The sequence below is a fragment of the Rhinolophus hipposideros genome (genome assembly GCF_964194185.1).
Source record: "Rhinolophus hipposideros genome assembly, chromosome: 11".
NCBI lineage: Eukaryota > Metazoa > Chordata > Mammalia > Chiroptera > Rhinolophidae > Rhinolophus > Rhinolophus hipposideros.
This window is the reverse complement of record NC_138057.1, coordinates 38,618,747-38,631,607: the sequence shown is the minus strand read 5'-3', so window position 1 is coordinate 38,631,607 and position 12,861 is coordinate 38,618,747. Positions and strand designations below refer to the sequence as shown.

At 35.9% G+C, this 12,861-nt stretch overlaps 1 protein-coding gene across 9 annotated transcripts in view; it reads right to left on the bottom strand.

Moving 5' to 3' along the window:
- Window positions 1–12,861, bottom strand: part of TMC1 (transmembrane channel like 1) — a 312,031-nt gene that overhangs the window by 92,882 nt on the left and 206,288 nt on the right. For all 9 annotated transcript variants that reach the window (XM_081067289.1, XM_081067284.1, XM_081067290.1 and 6 more), the window contains 2 exons: window positions 3,506–3,553; window positions 203–383 (listed from right to left, as the gene is read on the bottom strand). In XM_081067289.1, coding sequence (XP_080923415.1) covers window positions 203–383; window positions 3,506–3,553 — 229 coding nt within the window. The remainder of the gene's footprint in view (window positions 1–202; window positions 384–3,505; window positions 3,554–12,861) is intronic.

Below are 12,861 nucleotides of genomic sequence, written 5' to 3'. Positions count from 1 at the left end.
TCATTTCTAAAATCTATTTTAATATTAAAATACATTTAACAAGGGGAGTAAAATGGCAGCATCAGATTAAGCCTGTCTTTCTAAAAGTAGTTTTAATTACCAATTTTAAAGCCAAAGAGTGCCCAAAAAAGAATGGTTTTCTTTCAGCATTGGGTGCTTTTGAATGAATGACAATTTCAGTTATAGATCAGAACTAACTTACGCTCCTCTCATCAACTTTTTCCTCCTCTCTTTTTCTCTGGCCTTCTTTGTTTCTTCATCCTCTGGTTCAGGTGGCGGATCATCCTCACTGATAACATCTCTGGTCCGTTTCCTCTTTGGTCTCATGCTTTCTCTTCTAGGTAGTTTATCTTCCTCCTCCTCCTCCTCCTCTTCCTCTTCACCTAAACACAGCAGTTAATGTTTCAGTGAGCAATATCAGAAAGTGCTCTTTCCTGCTATCAAATGTATTCTTAGTTTTTAATTACATTGTCACACATCTGACACCACAATGCAGTAATTCTCCACATTACGATAAGATGCACCATGTCATATATATTTCATAGTCTGTCATTTAAATATATTTATCTAGATTCTCATTTCTTTTGTGGTTCATCTACTCAAATATGTGAATGTAGATCCCCAAATTGTAATAATCTTTAGAATTTCAGTCTTCATTGACTTGTATAACTAGGTGACTTGGTGTTCAATAGCGCACCATGACCTCTAAGACCACGTTTCGAGGTTACCAATACAACACATAAGGGTTGAGTGATTAACTACCGTGTGTTTACCACTACTTATATCTTAGAACAAGGGACAGGAATGACAAGGAAAGGCTACAAATAAGAATAATTTTAAAGAAATTAACTTAACCCTTGAAATTCCTCTTAATTCAAATTATCCTCATTCTTGATTCCAAATATTTCTTCCTTCTTTTCCTTTATTAAATGAAATTGATAAATTGATAGTAAATACATTGGCTTGATCATTCTCTCTTTATAACTAGAAACAGATAACTTGTAAATATGAATTTAATGTAAAATGAAAAGAAATGATGTTTCATTTTGTTCATCAACTAATAACACCTCATATGTCCCTAACTTCTTAGGAAGCTTCACAGTTTATAACACGCAATCATTTTCATTTTTGTGAAATTCTGATATTCTTAACTTCTTCTGATATTTAGAATCAATTACTATAAAAACCAAACATTACCCAGACTCATCTCTATTGTCTTCTATAGAAGCTACTATATGGGAAAAAAAACTCTACTTTACTGGAAAACTGGAAAACTGTTTACTGGAAAACTGAAGCATACTCTTCTGTGTTTTCTTATTCTGATTCTTGGGAGCTATTTTGTAACTTTGTAAATTACAGATAACTGGATAGCAATGCAAAATAATTCTAGTCTGTAGACACACAAATAAACTGTGTCCAGTGGAGAAATAATTCTCCCCACAAAGAAAAACCCACAAAACAGTTATGTCTTCATTTGCACATCATTTTAATATTCCTGATCTATAAACTGTCCTTTTGGATTTGCCTTTGAACTGGTTTTAATGACTTACCAGATTCTTCATTTACTAGTGAAATATGTTCATTTTCATATACGTGTTGTTATGATTTCATCTGTTTTTTGAAAATTATTTTTTAACATTACTTATCAAAATTTTTTTTATTTATATTTCAAATCATTACCTGTATTACTAAACTTTTGCTAGCAGAGGAAAACAGCCTCTAACTAGGTTTTGAAAACTATATTCTGTCACCAAAACTAAGAATGAATTTCCATTTGTTAAATATTGTGGCCAATGTCATGTGTTATTTAAACTCCATTTTGGCATTCTGAAAATTTACCAGCCTTTATTAGTTACATTAGATACTAATTATCGAAAGGACAAAGGTTGATAGGGATTGAGAAGTGATTCACCAACAAATAACTAAAGAACTCAAGCAGCCTCTTAGTACTCTGCATTTTAGTATATTTTGTATTAAGAGTAAACTATTAAACTTGGTGAGTTTTACCATGGATAAAAAAGTGTACCATTGTATTTATCTTCTACCACTTAGGAATAAAAAGGCAGTGTTTAGTGCTTTAACTAGTTACCAAATATTCAAATTCTAAAAAAATAAATGTTTTGCAGTTACCTACTAAATGCAGATTTGTATACAATGTTACCTTTTAGAATGGGCTCAATTCCATATTGAAGGATAGCAAAATACGCCAGCTCAAAATGTGACAGTTGGAGTTCAGAATGTACCACCCCAAAATATGCCACTTGGTATATTGATTACTTTGAGCAGTAGACACTTGAAAAAAAGGAAACGCCGGAAGAGACTTTCTTTGAACTCCCCTTATCTGCCTAAAGACAGATCCTCCAACAGGAATGAAATTGTCATAAATCCCCTCCCCAGGACTTTCATCCCAAGGAAGTTTGACTCTTATCACAGGAGAGAAGACTACAAGTAGACACCACAACCAGACTGACTCTGTCACAAACTATCATACCTCCTATCTGTTCTTCTCAGGGCCCATTCATCTTTCCTAAAATTCTCTTTTAAGAGGCCTACACGCACACACCCCTTTTCCCTATTAAGATAGTATTTAAGTCTAAATTCAAAGCCACCTCAGAGAGTTACTTATTTTTCATGGCTCTCTCTCACGTATACATGAAGTATACATGTTAATAAACTGTTTGTTTTTTCTCTTGCTAAACTATCTTATATTACAGGGGTCTCAGCTAAGAACTCAGAGAGCTAGAGGGAAAAGTATTTTTCCTCCCCTATAATATTCAAATCATGGTATTCAGGATGTGTGAGATTCTGGTCTGTTTTCATACAGAATGCAGCAAATTAATAAAAACAATTGGCATCGTGAACATTCACTAGTGGGCATACTGTGCTCTGGATATTAAATTGATAGTGTTGATCTATCATCTAATTGAACTCTTCTTGAGATGCTTTTAGTTTTGGTAAATTCAAAGCTTTTGTTCACTTAATTTTTCTCATGCTCCAGCCCACGACTGATCTGCATGCTTGGAAAGGAGTTTGGGGTTTCGATCCAGGCTCTTTGAGCTGAACCTACACAAAGTAAAAACAATAGAGCAATTTGGACAAAATAGCAATGAATTCACTACAAAAGAATTTGCTTATTCATTTTAAATAAACCACCTGATCAGTACAGTCAAAACGGCCAATCTGTTCCACTATAATAGATTCAACCTTACAGAAAAGCTTTAAGGACAAATACTGAAACAGGGAAAATAGCAGAGCAATACGAAAACATGTTTTTCTAGACCACCATCTACTTGATCATGAGTAACTTATAAACTGGGTGGAATGTGTGTGTGCCAATTAAATGGAATCTACAGTGGAGAATCTACTTGCTGAAACCACCAGAAGTCATCCACACGCCCCTGTGCTTACGTGTAGTAGCATAACCCTGTAAGGTAAGAGAACGAATTCCCTGAATTCACTGCTCTTCCATAGGAAACATATCCCAAGTAGGTCCATCTCCACTTACTTGAACTTTCCTCAGTATCATCTTCTTTTTCCTCCACTTGGATTTGCACTGTTGAAGAAAGAAAACACATAGCAATCCTTTAAATGGTGGTATAATTATCAGTCACTGGTTTTTACTGTTATAATTTTCATCATAAAGATCTTTTATGCACTTAATAAAAACGTTTTTCAGTAAACTTGTCCAAATGAGCATTGTTTATTAAAGATACACAGCAACAGCATTTTATGCAGTGCTATGCAAAGACTTCTCTGCTTCATTGCCTTCAAGGATTTGCAAAACATATCAATTATAAGCCTGTCAACTCAATTTAAAATAACTTCAAACAAAATAAATTCTGTATTGCAATAACTAGACTTGGAGTTTGTTAGGTTATTTTTTTCTATGATAAAATGAATTGTTAGCAAAGCTATGTCCACATGTACAAACAATTTGGTTATTACAACTAAATTAACTTATTAAAATAGAGAATATTTCATTCTAACCAGCTATCCAGTGCCAATGAGCCTTTCAAAAACAAACTCTAAAGGGCTGATATTTCCCATTTCAATTATTTCTATAGGTATTATAAGGGTACAGCCTAAATTTTCTAATATATGATTTACCTTGACAAATGGAGACAAATGATATTATAGTTCTTTCTAAGACAAAGACCATTTCTTCTATCTCTCACCTCATACTCAGACAGGGCCCAGTTTTTAGTTTTGCTCCATTTTTATAAAGGCACATAAAGGTTTTATAAAATTTTTAATGTAAAGTAATATGGGAAAATATATTAATTGGCAGAGATGTTTCCCTTGTCAACTATTGTCCATTCACCATGGGTTTCGTCAGCCAGAGACAAAGCACTGCAACTTGGCCTGGCACAAATTAGAGCAGACTATTTCTTTAAAACCATAGTCTAGTAACTTGCTTATAAAATATTAATTTTATCATATTTTCATTTAAGATGGGTGGGCATGGTCAAAAAAAGCAAAGACGATAAACAATGTTGCTGTGAACATAGGAATGAACCTCTGGTTTTCTTTCTGATCGCACACTGTCAAAGGTTATTATTCAAAACTTGACAGGCATATTGAAAAGGCAACAGATGCCAAGAGTTTAAATTCCATTCACAAAGAAAATTATTGTAAAAGCACTTTTTGCCTTTAAAAAGCATCTGCATAAAAATTTTTAGAATATGCAAAAATGTTATCACTCAATGTCAGTCACAGAATGTGAAAATAAGTGTTCTTTTGTTCAGAGTGGACATATGTCTTCTGTCACTGGGTGTAACTGGATCTGCACAGGACAAAGATCTTTATGTCACCAATGAGAGTTCACAGTAGTGAAGGCAGACACTTCTAAGAAGATATTCTGCATTCAACAATAGGTCATGGTCTTTTATTTGCAATTAATGCCACCACCAAGCTTCTTCAGTCAGAGAAGAATTCCCTAGGAAGGCATTTTAATGCTATAAGCTTAGCCTTGGAGCAGGGTCTGATCAGTGCGTACAATATAGAAACAGCTAAGAAGAAATAGCAAAGGCTGACAAGCAGCGTATTCTGCAACATACTTAGCCAAAGCAAAAATTCACACAAAATATTATATTGATGTGTGATAATCAACCCACTAAACATGATTAAATCAAGTTAATTAAATGAAATAGGAAAAAAAATACTAAATGAACAAAAACATAAGAAAATCTTTAGGCAGGATCAGATATTAAATAGAAGCAGGAGAATGAAATGTCCCAAGCCAAGGAAATGAGCAACAAATCAATTTCCTCTGATAACCAGGGGAGAGAAAAAGCAGGGCTGGAGTCACAGATCATCTTCTCAGATACAGAAAGGACACTCATAAATAACCATTAAATAAAACCTAAAAATCCATAAGAGGAGAAATCCCGTAGCTGCATGTAAAGAACTAGAAAATATCTATGGTTTCTGATGTAACGGAAACCATTGCAGAAATAGCCCCTTCCTTCCTCTGAGCTGACTTTCCAACAGTGATTCTTATCTGTGCATGATCACCTGCACATTCTCATTAGGTACCTTCTTTACTCAACAGCATTTCTTTGTCTGGCAGTTGAGTCAGGGGCCATGAACAGTCGTTTTTATATTTATTGTGATCATTATCGGTTTGTTCTTAATTCAAACCATCAGGAAAGGCATCACCGGCATCAAGAACTAAACAGCAGCACTATGACCAGGAGATTTAAGACTCCATCAAGAGCCTCAGACCAAACTTGGTTTTCATGGAATACTGTTTGGTCTGAAAAGCAACTGTCAATGCTCGTCTGTACCTCCTACAACTCAAAATGATGCTAAAGAACCCAGCTAAGAAACCCCTCCAAGACAAAACGCTTGTGCAAAGGAGTAACTCAGAACACTGAAATGGGAGCTACAGACCATGTTTCCCTTCTCAGACAATTTTTGGCATGGCCTATTGCCGTCCCTTCTCTCAGCAATTCCTAGTAGTTTATTCCAAATCATATGACCTCTTTATGCTTTGGCTGCTTCCCTAAACTTATTGATTATGTACTTTAAAAAGAATCTCTCTCCTGAGGAATGATGGGAGAACAAAGAAAAGAGAAGAGGGGGAGGTCCTGTGAAAATGGTGGAGGAAACAAGCAAACTACATGGAAGTATGCTTATTTAAGAGAGGAATATACAATAGGAGCAGACGCACTCCTAGGCAACCCAGATCCTCATTTCATGCACATAGACCCAGTAATTCAAAACAGTAAAAGGAAACAACAGCAAAATACCACATTTCAGAAGCAGGGATATCATTCAGAAAAGTGGATGTTGTTCCAGGCTTTCTTTTTGAATCTATAGCACTGAAAATAGTTTACAGTTTTTCAGGATCAGAGTAGCCAAGTGGCTGGAAGAGTTAAATGGTAGTGCCTGTTCCTCTGACCCCCTTTTAGCTCTTGAAAGGATGTTGGTAGCACCAGGTTATTATTTTGGAAACTGAAAGTTCCTTTATTCTATTAGTATTTATTGTATAGTCACAAGAGAGTACAGAGTGAGATGTTCTGGGGTGGGAATTTATAGACTGCAGAAGACAGTTGCACTGCCTTTAAGGAGTCTTGCTATTTTATAACAGTGAGATCCACGATTAGTTATGAGTATCTTAACCAGCTTGCTTGGGTTATAGCAGCAATGTATTAGTTATGTTTATTAGGCTTTTTTGTGTGTTTCTTTTCGGGTTTCCTCTGTGTGTCTGTGGAAATGTGAACATCGGCCCCTTGCATAGAAATGGGGTATCTTTCACCTCAGATTAAACTGCCCTGAGAAGGATATTAATCTATGCTGTAACAAGGATATATCCAAATCTTAGCTAAAGAACCCGGGTCATCAGTATGGGGTGTGATGTGGGACATGAGAGGAGAAGAATGAAGGACGATCCCAAGGTTTTTGGCTTGGACAACAAGAAGAATAGAGTTTCAAGAAAAGGAGATGGGAAGGCTATAGGCAGCATAGCATAGGTGGGAAGATCAGGTTGAAGATCAGGAGTTTAATTTGACATGTTGGATTTGAGATGCCTATCAGACATCCAAACATCAGTTGAGTAGGCAGTTGGATATTTGAGTCTGGAATTCAAAAGAAAAGTCTGGGCTGCATATATAAATTTGGAAATTATTAATCATCAATGCCATTTAAAGCCGTAAGATCCGGTGAGATCACCAGGAAAATAAATGTAAACAAAACACAAGACACCAAAATTGAGAGGACAGGGAGAAGAACTAACCAAAGAGACGGAAAATGAACAATCAGTGAAGTAGGAGGAAAATAAGGAATTGTGGAAGGCAAGCCATGTGCATCACAAAGATACGTCTTAGGCTTGTAAGTCAAGTATAATGAGGACTGAAAATTGACCATTGGATTTTACAATGTGGAGGTTAATGAAGACTTTGGCAAGCACAAATTTAGTGAAGTGGTATGAAAAAAAAGCCTGAATTTGGGTGGCTTTAAGAGAGAATGGACAGTCAGCTAGTTATGCTAGCTAGAATATTCTTACATGCAGATGGGAAAAACCCAATGAGAATGAGAAATTGATGATGAATGTTATGAAATGAGCCCCCTATTAAGTTACTCAAGCAATACAGATTATGAATTATTTTATTTCATTAATGTTGCTTATAGTTTTGTAACAGGGTGAAGTGCTTCTCTCCCTGACTCCACCTCAATTCCAGCCTGCATTTCCATAGATATGTTAATTGATGGAGGAGTTCTGCCTGAGATTTGAGTAACTTGGGGTCGGACCAACTGGGAACAAAGAGATTTGAAGATCCTACCCCCTTCCTTGGATCCCACCTCTTGCCCCGCCCACTCTTCCCTCTCTTGACAGAAACAGAATCCTGAATTCTGGGCTCTCCTAAAATGGATTTGAGAAAACTAGAAATCTCCCATCTTCTTGGTATGGCACCATTCTGTTCTTTTTATTTTTAATTAAAGTTTATTGGGGTGACAATTGTTAGTAAAGTTACGTAGGTTTCAGGTGCACAATTCTGTATTATATCATCTATATATCACACAGTGTGTTCACCACCCAGAGTCAGTTCTCCTTCCATCACCATATATTTGATCCTGTTACCTTCATCTACCCACCCCCTTACCCTCTGGTAACCACTAAACTATTGTCTGTGTCTATGAGATTTTGCTTCTTTGTTTGTCTTGTTCCTTTGTTGTTTTCAGTTTTATGTCCCATATATCAGTGAAACCATAACCATTCAATTAAAAAATGGGCACCATTTCAATAAATAAAATCTTTCCTTATTCCAGACTCAGATCTATTGAATAATAAATATTTGATGTGGTGAGCACCTGGGCCTTGTGATTGCAATAGTTCTGTGACTGGGATATGCTTCACTAATTGAGACTTTGTTAAGAGCCTGGACAACTCACTAGTATACCCCTTACTTATATATAGTGTCCACTATATAGCAATTCAAAATTATGGGACTAATGGAAGGAGAGGCGAGGAATAAAGAGAGAGAAAAAGGAGTGGGAAGGAATAAAGAGAGGAAGGAAAGTATAGCAAAGAAAGGGGGGTAAAAGAGCAAAAATGGGGTGAGAATTATAGTAAATGATAGGAATAAATATAAAGTTAAAAGTTGCATTTTTATCTTTGCTACATATTATAAATAAAATATTTGGATATTTATGTATGTAAATAAGTATTATAAACAAAATAAATTCTAAATTCACATACCAGATAGCATTCCATAATTTAGAAAAAAGGTCAAGTTAATAAAAAAAAAAAAAACTAGACCATCAGCAGTTTCTCCTATCAATGCTTTTCTTTAACAAGATTTTAAAAGTTAAGGACTTAGAAAATGTGAACAAAATAAAGGTAACTTTTTTCTTAAAATAGTGTATTCCAAAGTAAAATTTGCCTTGTTCTTTAAGGAAAGAGAATTATGAGCTCCTTAACAAGAACAGGAAATCTCTCCCCTCAAGTGAAAAAGAGAGAGAGAAGACAGAGAAGAGAAATTATAAAAAATAAGTTATGACTTTTTAAAATTTTTCTTTTAAATGTAGCATCCTTATAAAAATACTGTGCGACTTTTATGTTCTGACAATTCTAGATTTGATGTCATCCAGTAGCTGCTCAAATTGGTAATTTTTGATTATAGCAATGATAATGATGATGGTGATGCAGATTATTATATGGAGAAAATTGTACAGATATGGATATATGTGGATTGATTCTTGATATAAGCTGCATAAGCTATACCCAAAGATAACACTTAGATATTCTGCTTTTCTAAAAACCAAACATAAAGTAAACCAGTCCAAATTGCAGAAGGCATGAATAAAGTTAGTCACAAAGAAGAATTTTCCAATAGTGAACCACTCGGATGCGAGCTAGGTAGAGCAACCAAACCATACTGAGGTATCATCTCCGCAGAAAACACCTCAGCATTCTGATTCTATTCATTTATGATAACACTATTATTGGTGAATGTAGAGACCAGAAGCCACTGTCTGTGAAACTGACTAAAAACGATGGGTTCTTCTTCCTCAAGAAAAATATCTATCCAAGACATTAAACCTAATTTAGTTCAACTCTGCAGCTCTCTTTATTTTTGCTATATGGAAGTTAAAAAAAAAATAGTTTTCCTTTCACCTTCTACATTCGTCTAGGTGGGCTGGTAATCAAATTAACAGATTAACAGGAGAAAATCAAATTTTAATACACGTCAATGGGGAATTCACATAAGCGTGAAAATTCTAAAGACAGTGAGGCAACATAGTTATTTATGACATTTTGGACAAAGGAGAAAAGGGGGTAACGTGGTCTCAGATTTCAGAAGTGAGAATGGGCGATTGACAGGTAGTTGAGGAAGAGCTGAACACACACAACAGGCAAATTCTCCTTAAGCAACCGAGAAACAATGGAACACAGTGGGTATCTAGCTAACAGGCCCCTGCCTGAAGCCCTCCTATTTACCATATTTAATCCAAGTGAGGCTAACTGGAACATCCTAAAATTGCCTTCCTGAAGCAGGTTTTTATGTCTGAATCTTTCGTTTCTTAATAAAGAGCTGAAAATCAACATCGCAAAAAGGCAGCATCGGGGTGGCAAAATTTTGGTCCCTGTTAGCTGCTTTTAGATAAGACAAGAAGATGCTCATGATATTTGTTTATAACAACCCCAAGTCCTTGAAATAATGGAATTAAACATAATATTTTGGAAGCCATTGAGTAAAGAGAAGAATTATTTAGTTCTTATATCAAACACCATAATAAACCTACCAAGATATTTTTAAAATCCTCAAGAGTGGGAAACACAGAATGAGATCATTACCCTTAAATATCAACAAGGTATCTAGGGGAAACGATTTAATTTGACAGACGTAGGCTGATAGTCTTTCTGCATGTGCCAGCATCTTCACCTTCCTAAAGACTATTGGAAAACAAACCATTGGGCACATACATTCAAAAACACCCCAATAGAAACTGGTATAATAAACGCGAAAAGGCTGGTCATGTTTTCAAATATAATATCTTGGAGATACTAAACAGCTCTTTTAAATCACTGTGGTTATAAAATTACAAAAAGAATACTAATTTTGGTAAGATTCACCCACCCAAAAGAGGGGAGCAGGTAAGAAATACTGGTACAGGACAGTTAGCAGGTCCCTAGGTAGACAGGGAGGTCCCTGGTGGAATAAACAAAGACAGTCATATCCTAAAACTTCAGGTTTTGAAATCACTCCTTTGCTCCAGGACACAATGTAACAAGGCCTTGAGCTTAATCATAGAATTCATTTTGGCCTGACAAACGGAGCTGATCTGATAGATAACGAGTGGGTTACTTTGCTAATTCCTTTAGGATGGGCAAGCAGAACAAACCTGGTAGACAAATTTCATTAGAAGGCGTTAGTTCCCTTCTTCAAACAGCTCCCCTTCCCCAAGCAGGCAGGGGATGATATAAAAGTAAGAGCTTTTGCCTCAGTCATGGGGCAACCCCGATTCGGGACCCCCTCTTGCTCGGGAGCTGCAACCTCTTCTCCTGCCTCTAATAAACTATCCTATTTTTAAAACTCTTTGCCTCTCCTGGTCCATGTTTCCATTCTTCGGCTTCATGAGACACGATCCCGGCCCACACTCAGAAACTGCCGGCAGATCCAACATCGCCAATATAACTACGCCAATACAACTGCTATAGTAGTTGTCATTCTCCAATGTTTTTCCTTCTAGATTAATTTATTTTTTGAGGCTCTGGGGCCCTTAAGAAGTAGAGAATAAATAGCTGCTGATGCCTGCTGTATTAAAAACACAATATAAAATATTGTAGCTGCCAAACGGAACAGAATGAATTCTGTGGAGAAACACATCACTATAAGGTCCTGGAGAGAGAATGGCTAACCTTGAAAAGAACAGAGAGAAATGCAAAGAAGATCCACTCAGGATAAAAATTCCCCCTTTCTATCTTTTGATAATGAAAATAAATCTTTTTTTACATACATAAGAAGGAGGGAAAGGGGATGCACATCAATTTTTTTTGCACATTTTCCTTCTGTTTTTATTATACATGAAATTAAAATTAGACACAGGCTGAGTGAAGTGGGTAGCTGGTATGTTTCCAAATTCCACCACCGCTGAGTTGAAGAGCAACTATGAAATGCTGAAGCATCGTTCTTCAAATAGCGAATTATATACTGGAGTATTTGTGAAACTGCAATTAGATATTTCATGACACCATTGGTCTACAGAAAGAATAAAAACAGCTTTTATTTTATGTGGTTTGGAGAACTGGCTTTTTTTTTTAACTATACATATTCAAGAAATAGCTATTTACAAAGGCATTTAGAGCTCTCTGTGGTTACAGAAAAAGTAGTGGTGAGTCTTGCTTTTTCTTTGCATTTAGATTATTTTGGGGGAGGGGACATGATTATTTAACCCTGCTGTCATGATATATATTCAGAATGTGTGCTCTCACATTGCAATTACCACCATAAAGGGCAACCACTGTAAATAAGTGTGCTGAAATGAAAACACGTTTGCTTGTGTGAGTTTTTGTGGATAGAATCTTTTACAGTAATAGGATACCAAAATAACAACCAGATGAAAATAATGTGTTATAAAACCTTGGCGGCTAAGCTTTTATATTCTTGGATTGCTCAGAACAAAAAGGAATCTTTCTGTCCCTAAAGGCATTTCTGCAGTATTCCAAGTCCTGAAGAATGGTTGTCAGGATTTATGGCTAAACAAACAAAACGTAACAAACAAAAACACACTAAAGAATTATGAAATGACTGAAAGCAAACAATTGTTTCTAGTGCATAAAGAAGGAGGAAGCAAGGCTGGCTGAACTCTGTACATTCTTCACCCTTCCTTCTCAGCACCGCTTTTGTTCGCATAGAATATGCTAATTACTTATCATTAGCATATATTAGCGGATGTTAATGAGTATCTTCTGAAAAACAAAAGGCAGTGGGGGGAAGAGTAGAATCTGGAAGAAGGATGAGTTGTGAGAGGAGGGCTGCAATGGAAGACAGAGGCAGAGAAAAAGAATGAGAGTGGTTTAGGATTTGGATTTATAGTTTCCTGAAATTTGGAAGAACTGTTTCCCAGACAATAAACATAGTAAGAACATCAAGAAGGATAAAATAATTAGTTCGTTTTTTTGAAGAAAGAAGAAGCTACTCATTAAAATAAATCATTCTTTTTCTGCTCTTTAGCTGTTTGGGGAAAATTACATTTTGTAGGATTTGCTACTGAACTAGGGATATTAGTTAACATTGTCGTTAATGAACAGGAATTCTGTTTTTCTATGTGTCCTCATTGGTTTGTAAGCATTGTGCCACCCATCTACCCATTCCAATCTTTTCCCCACAGATTCAAATCATCTTCAGTAAGACT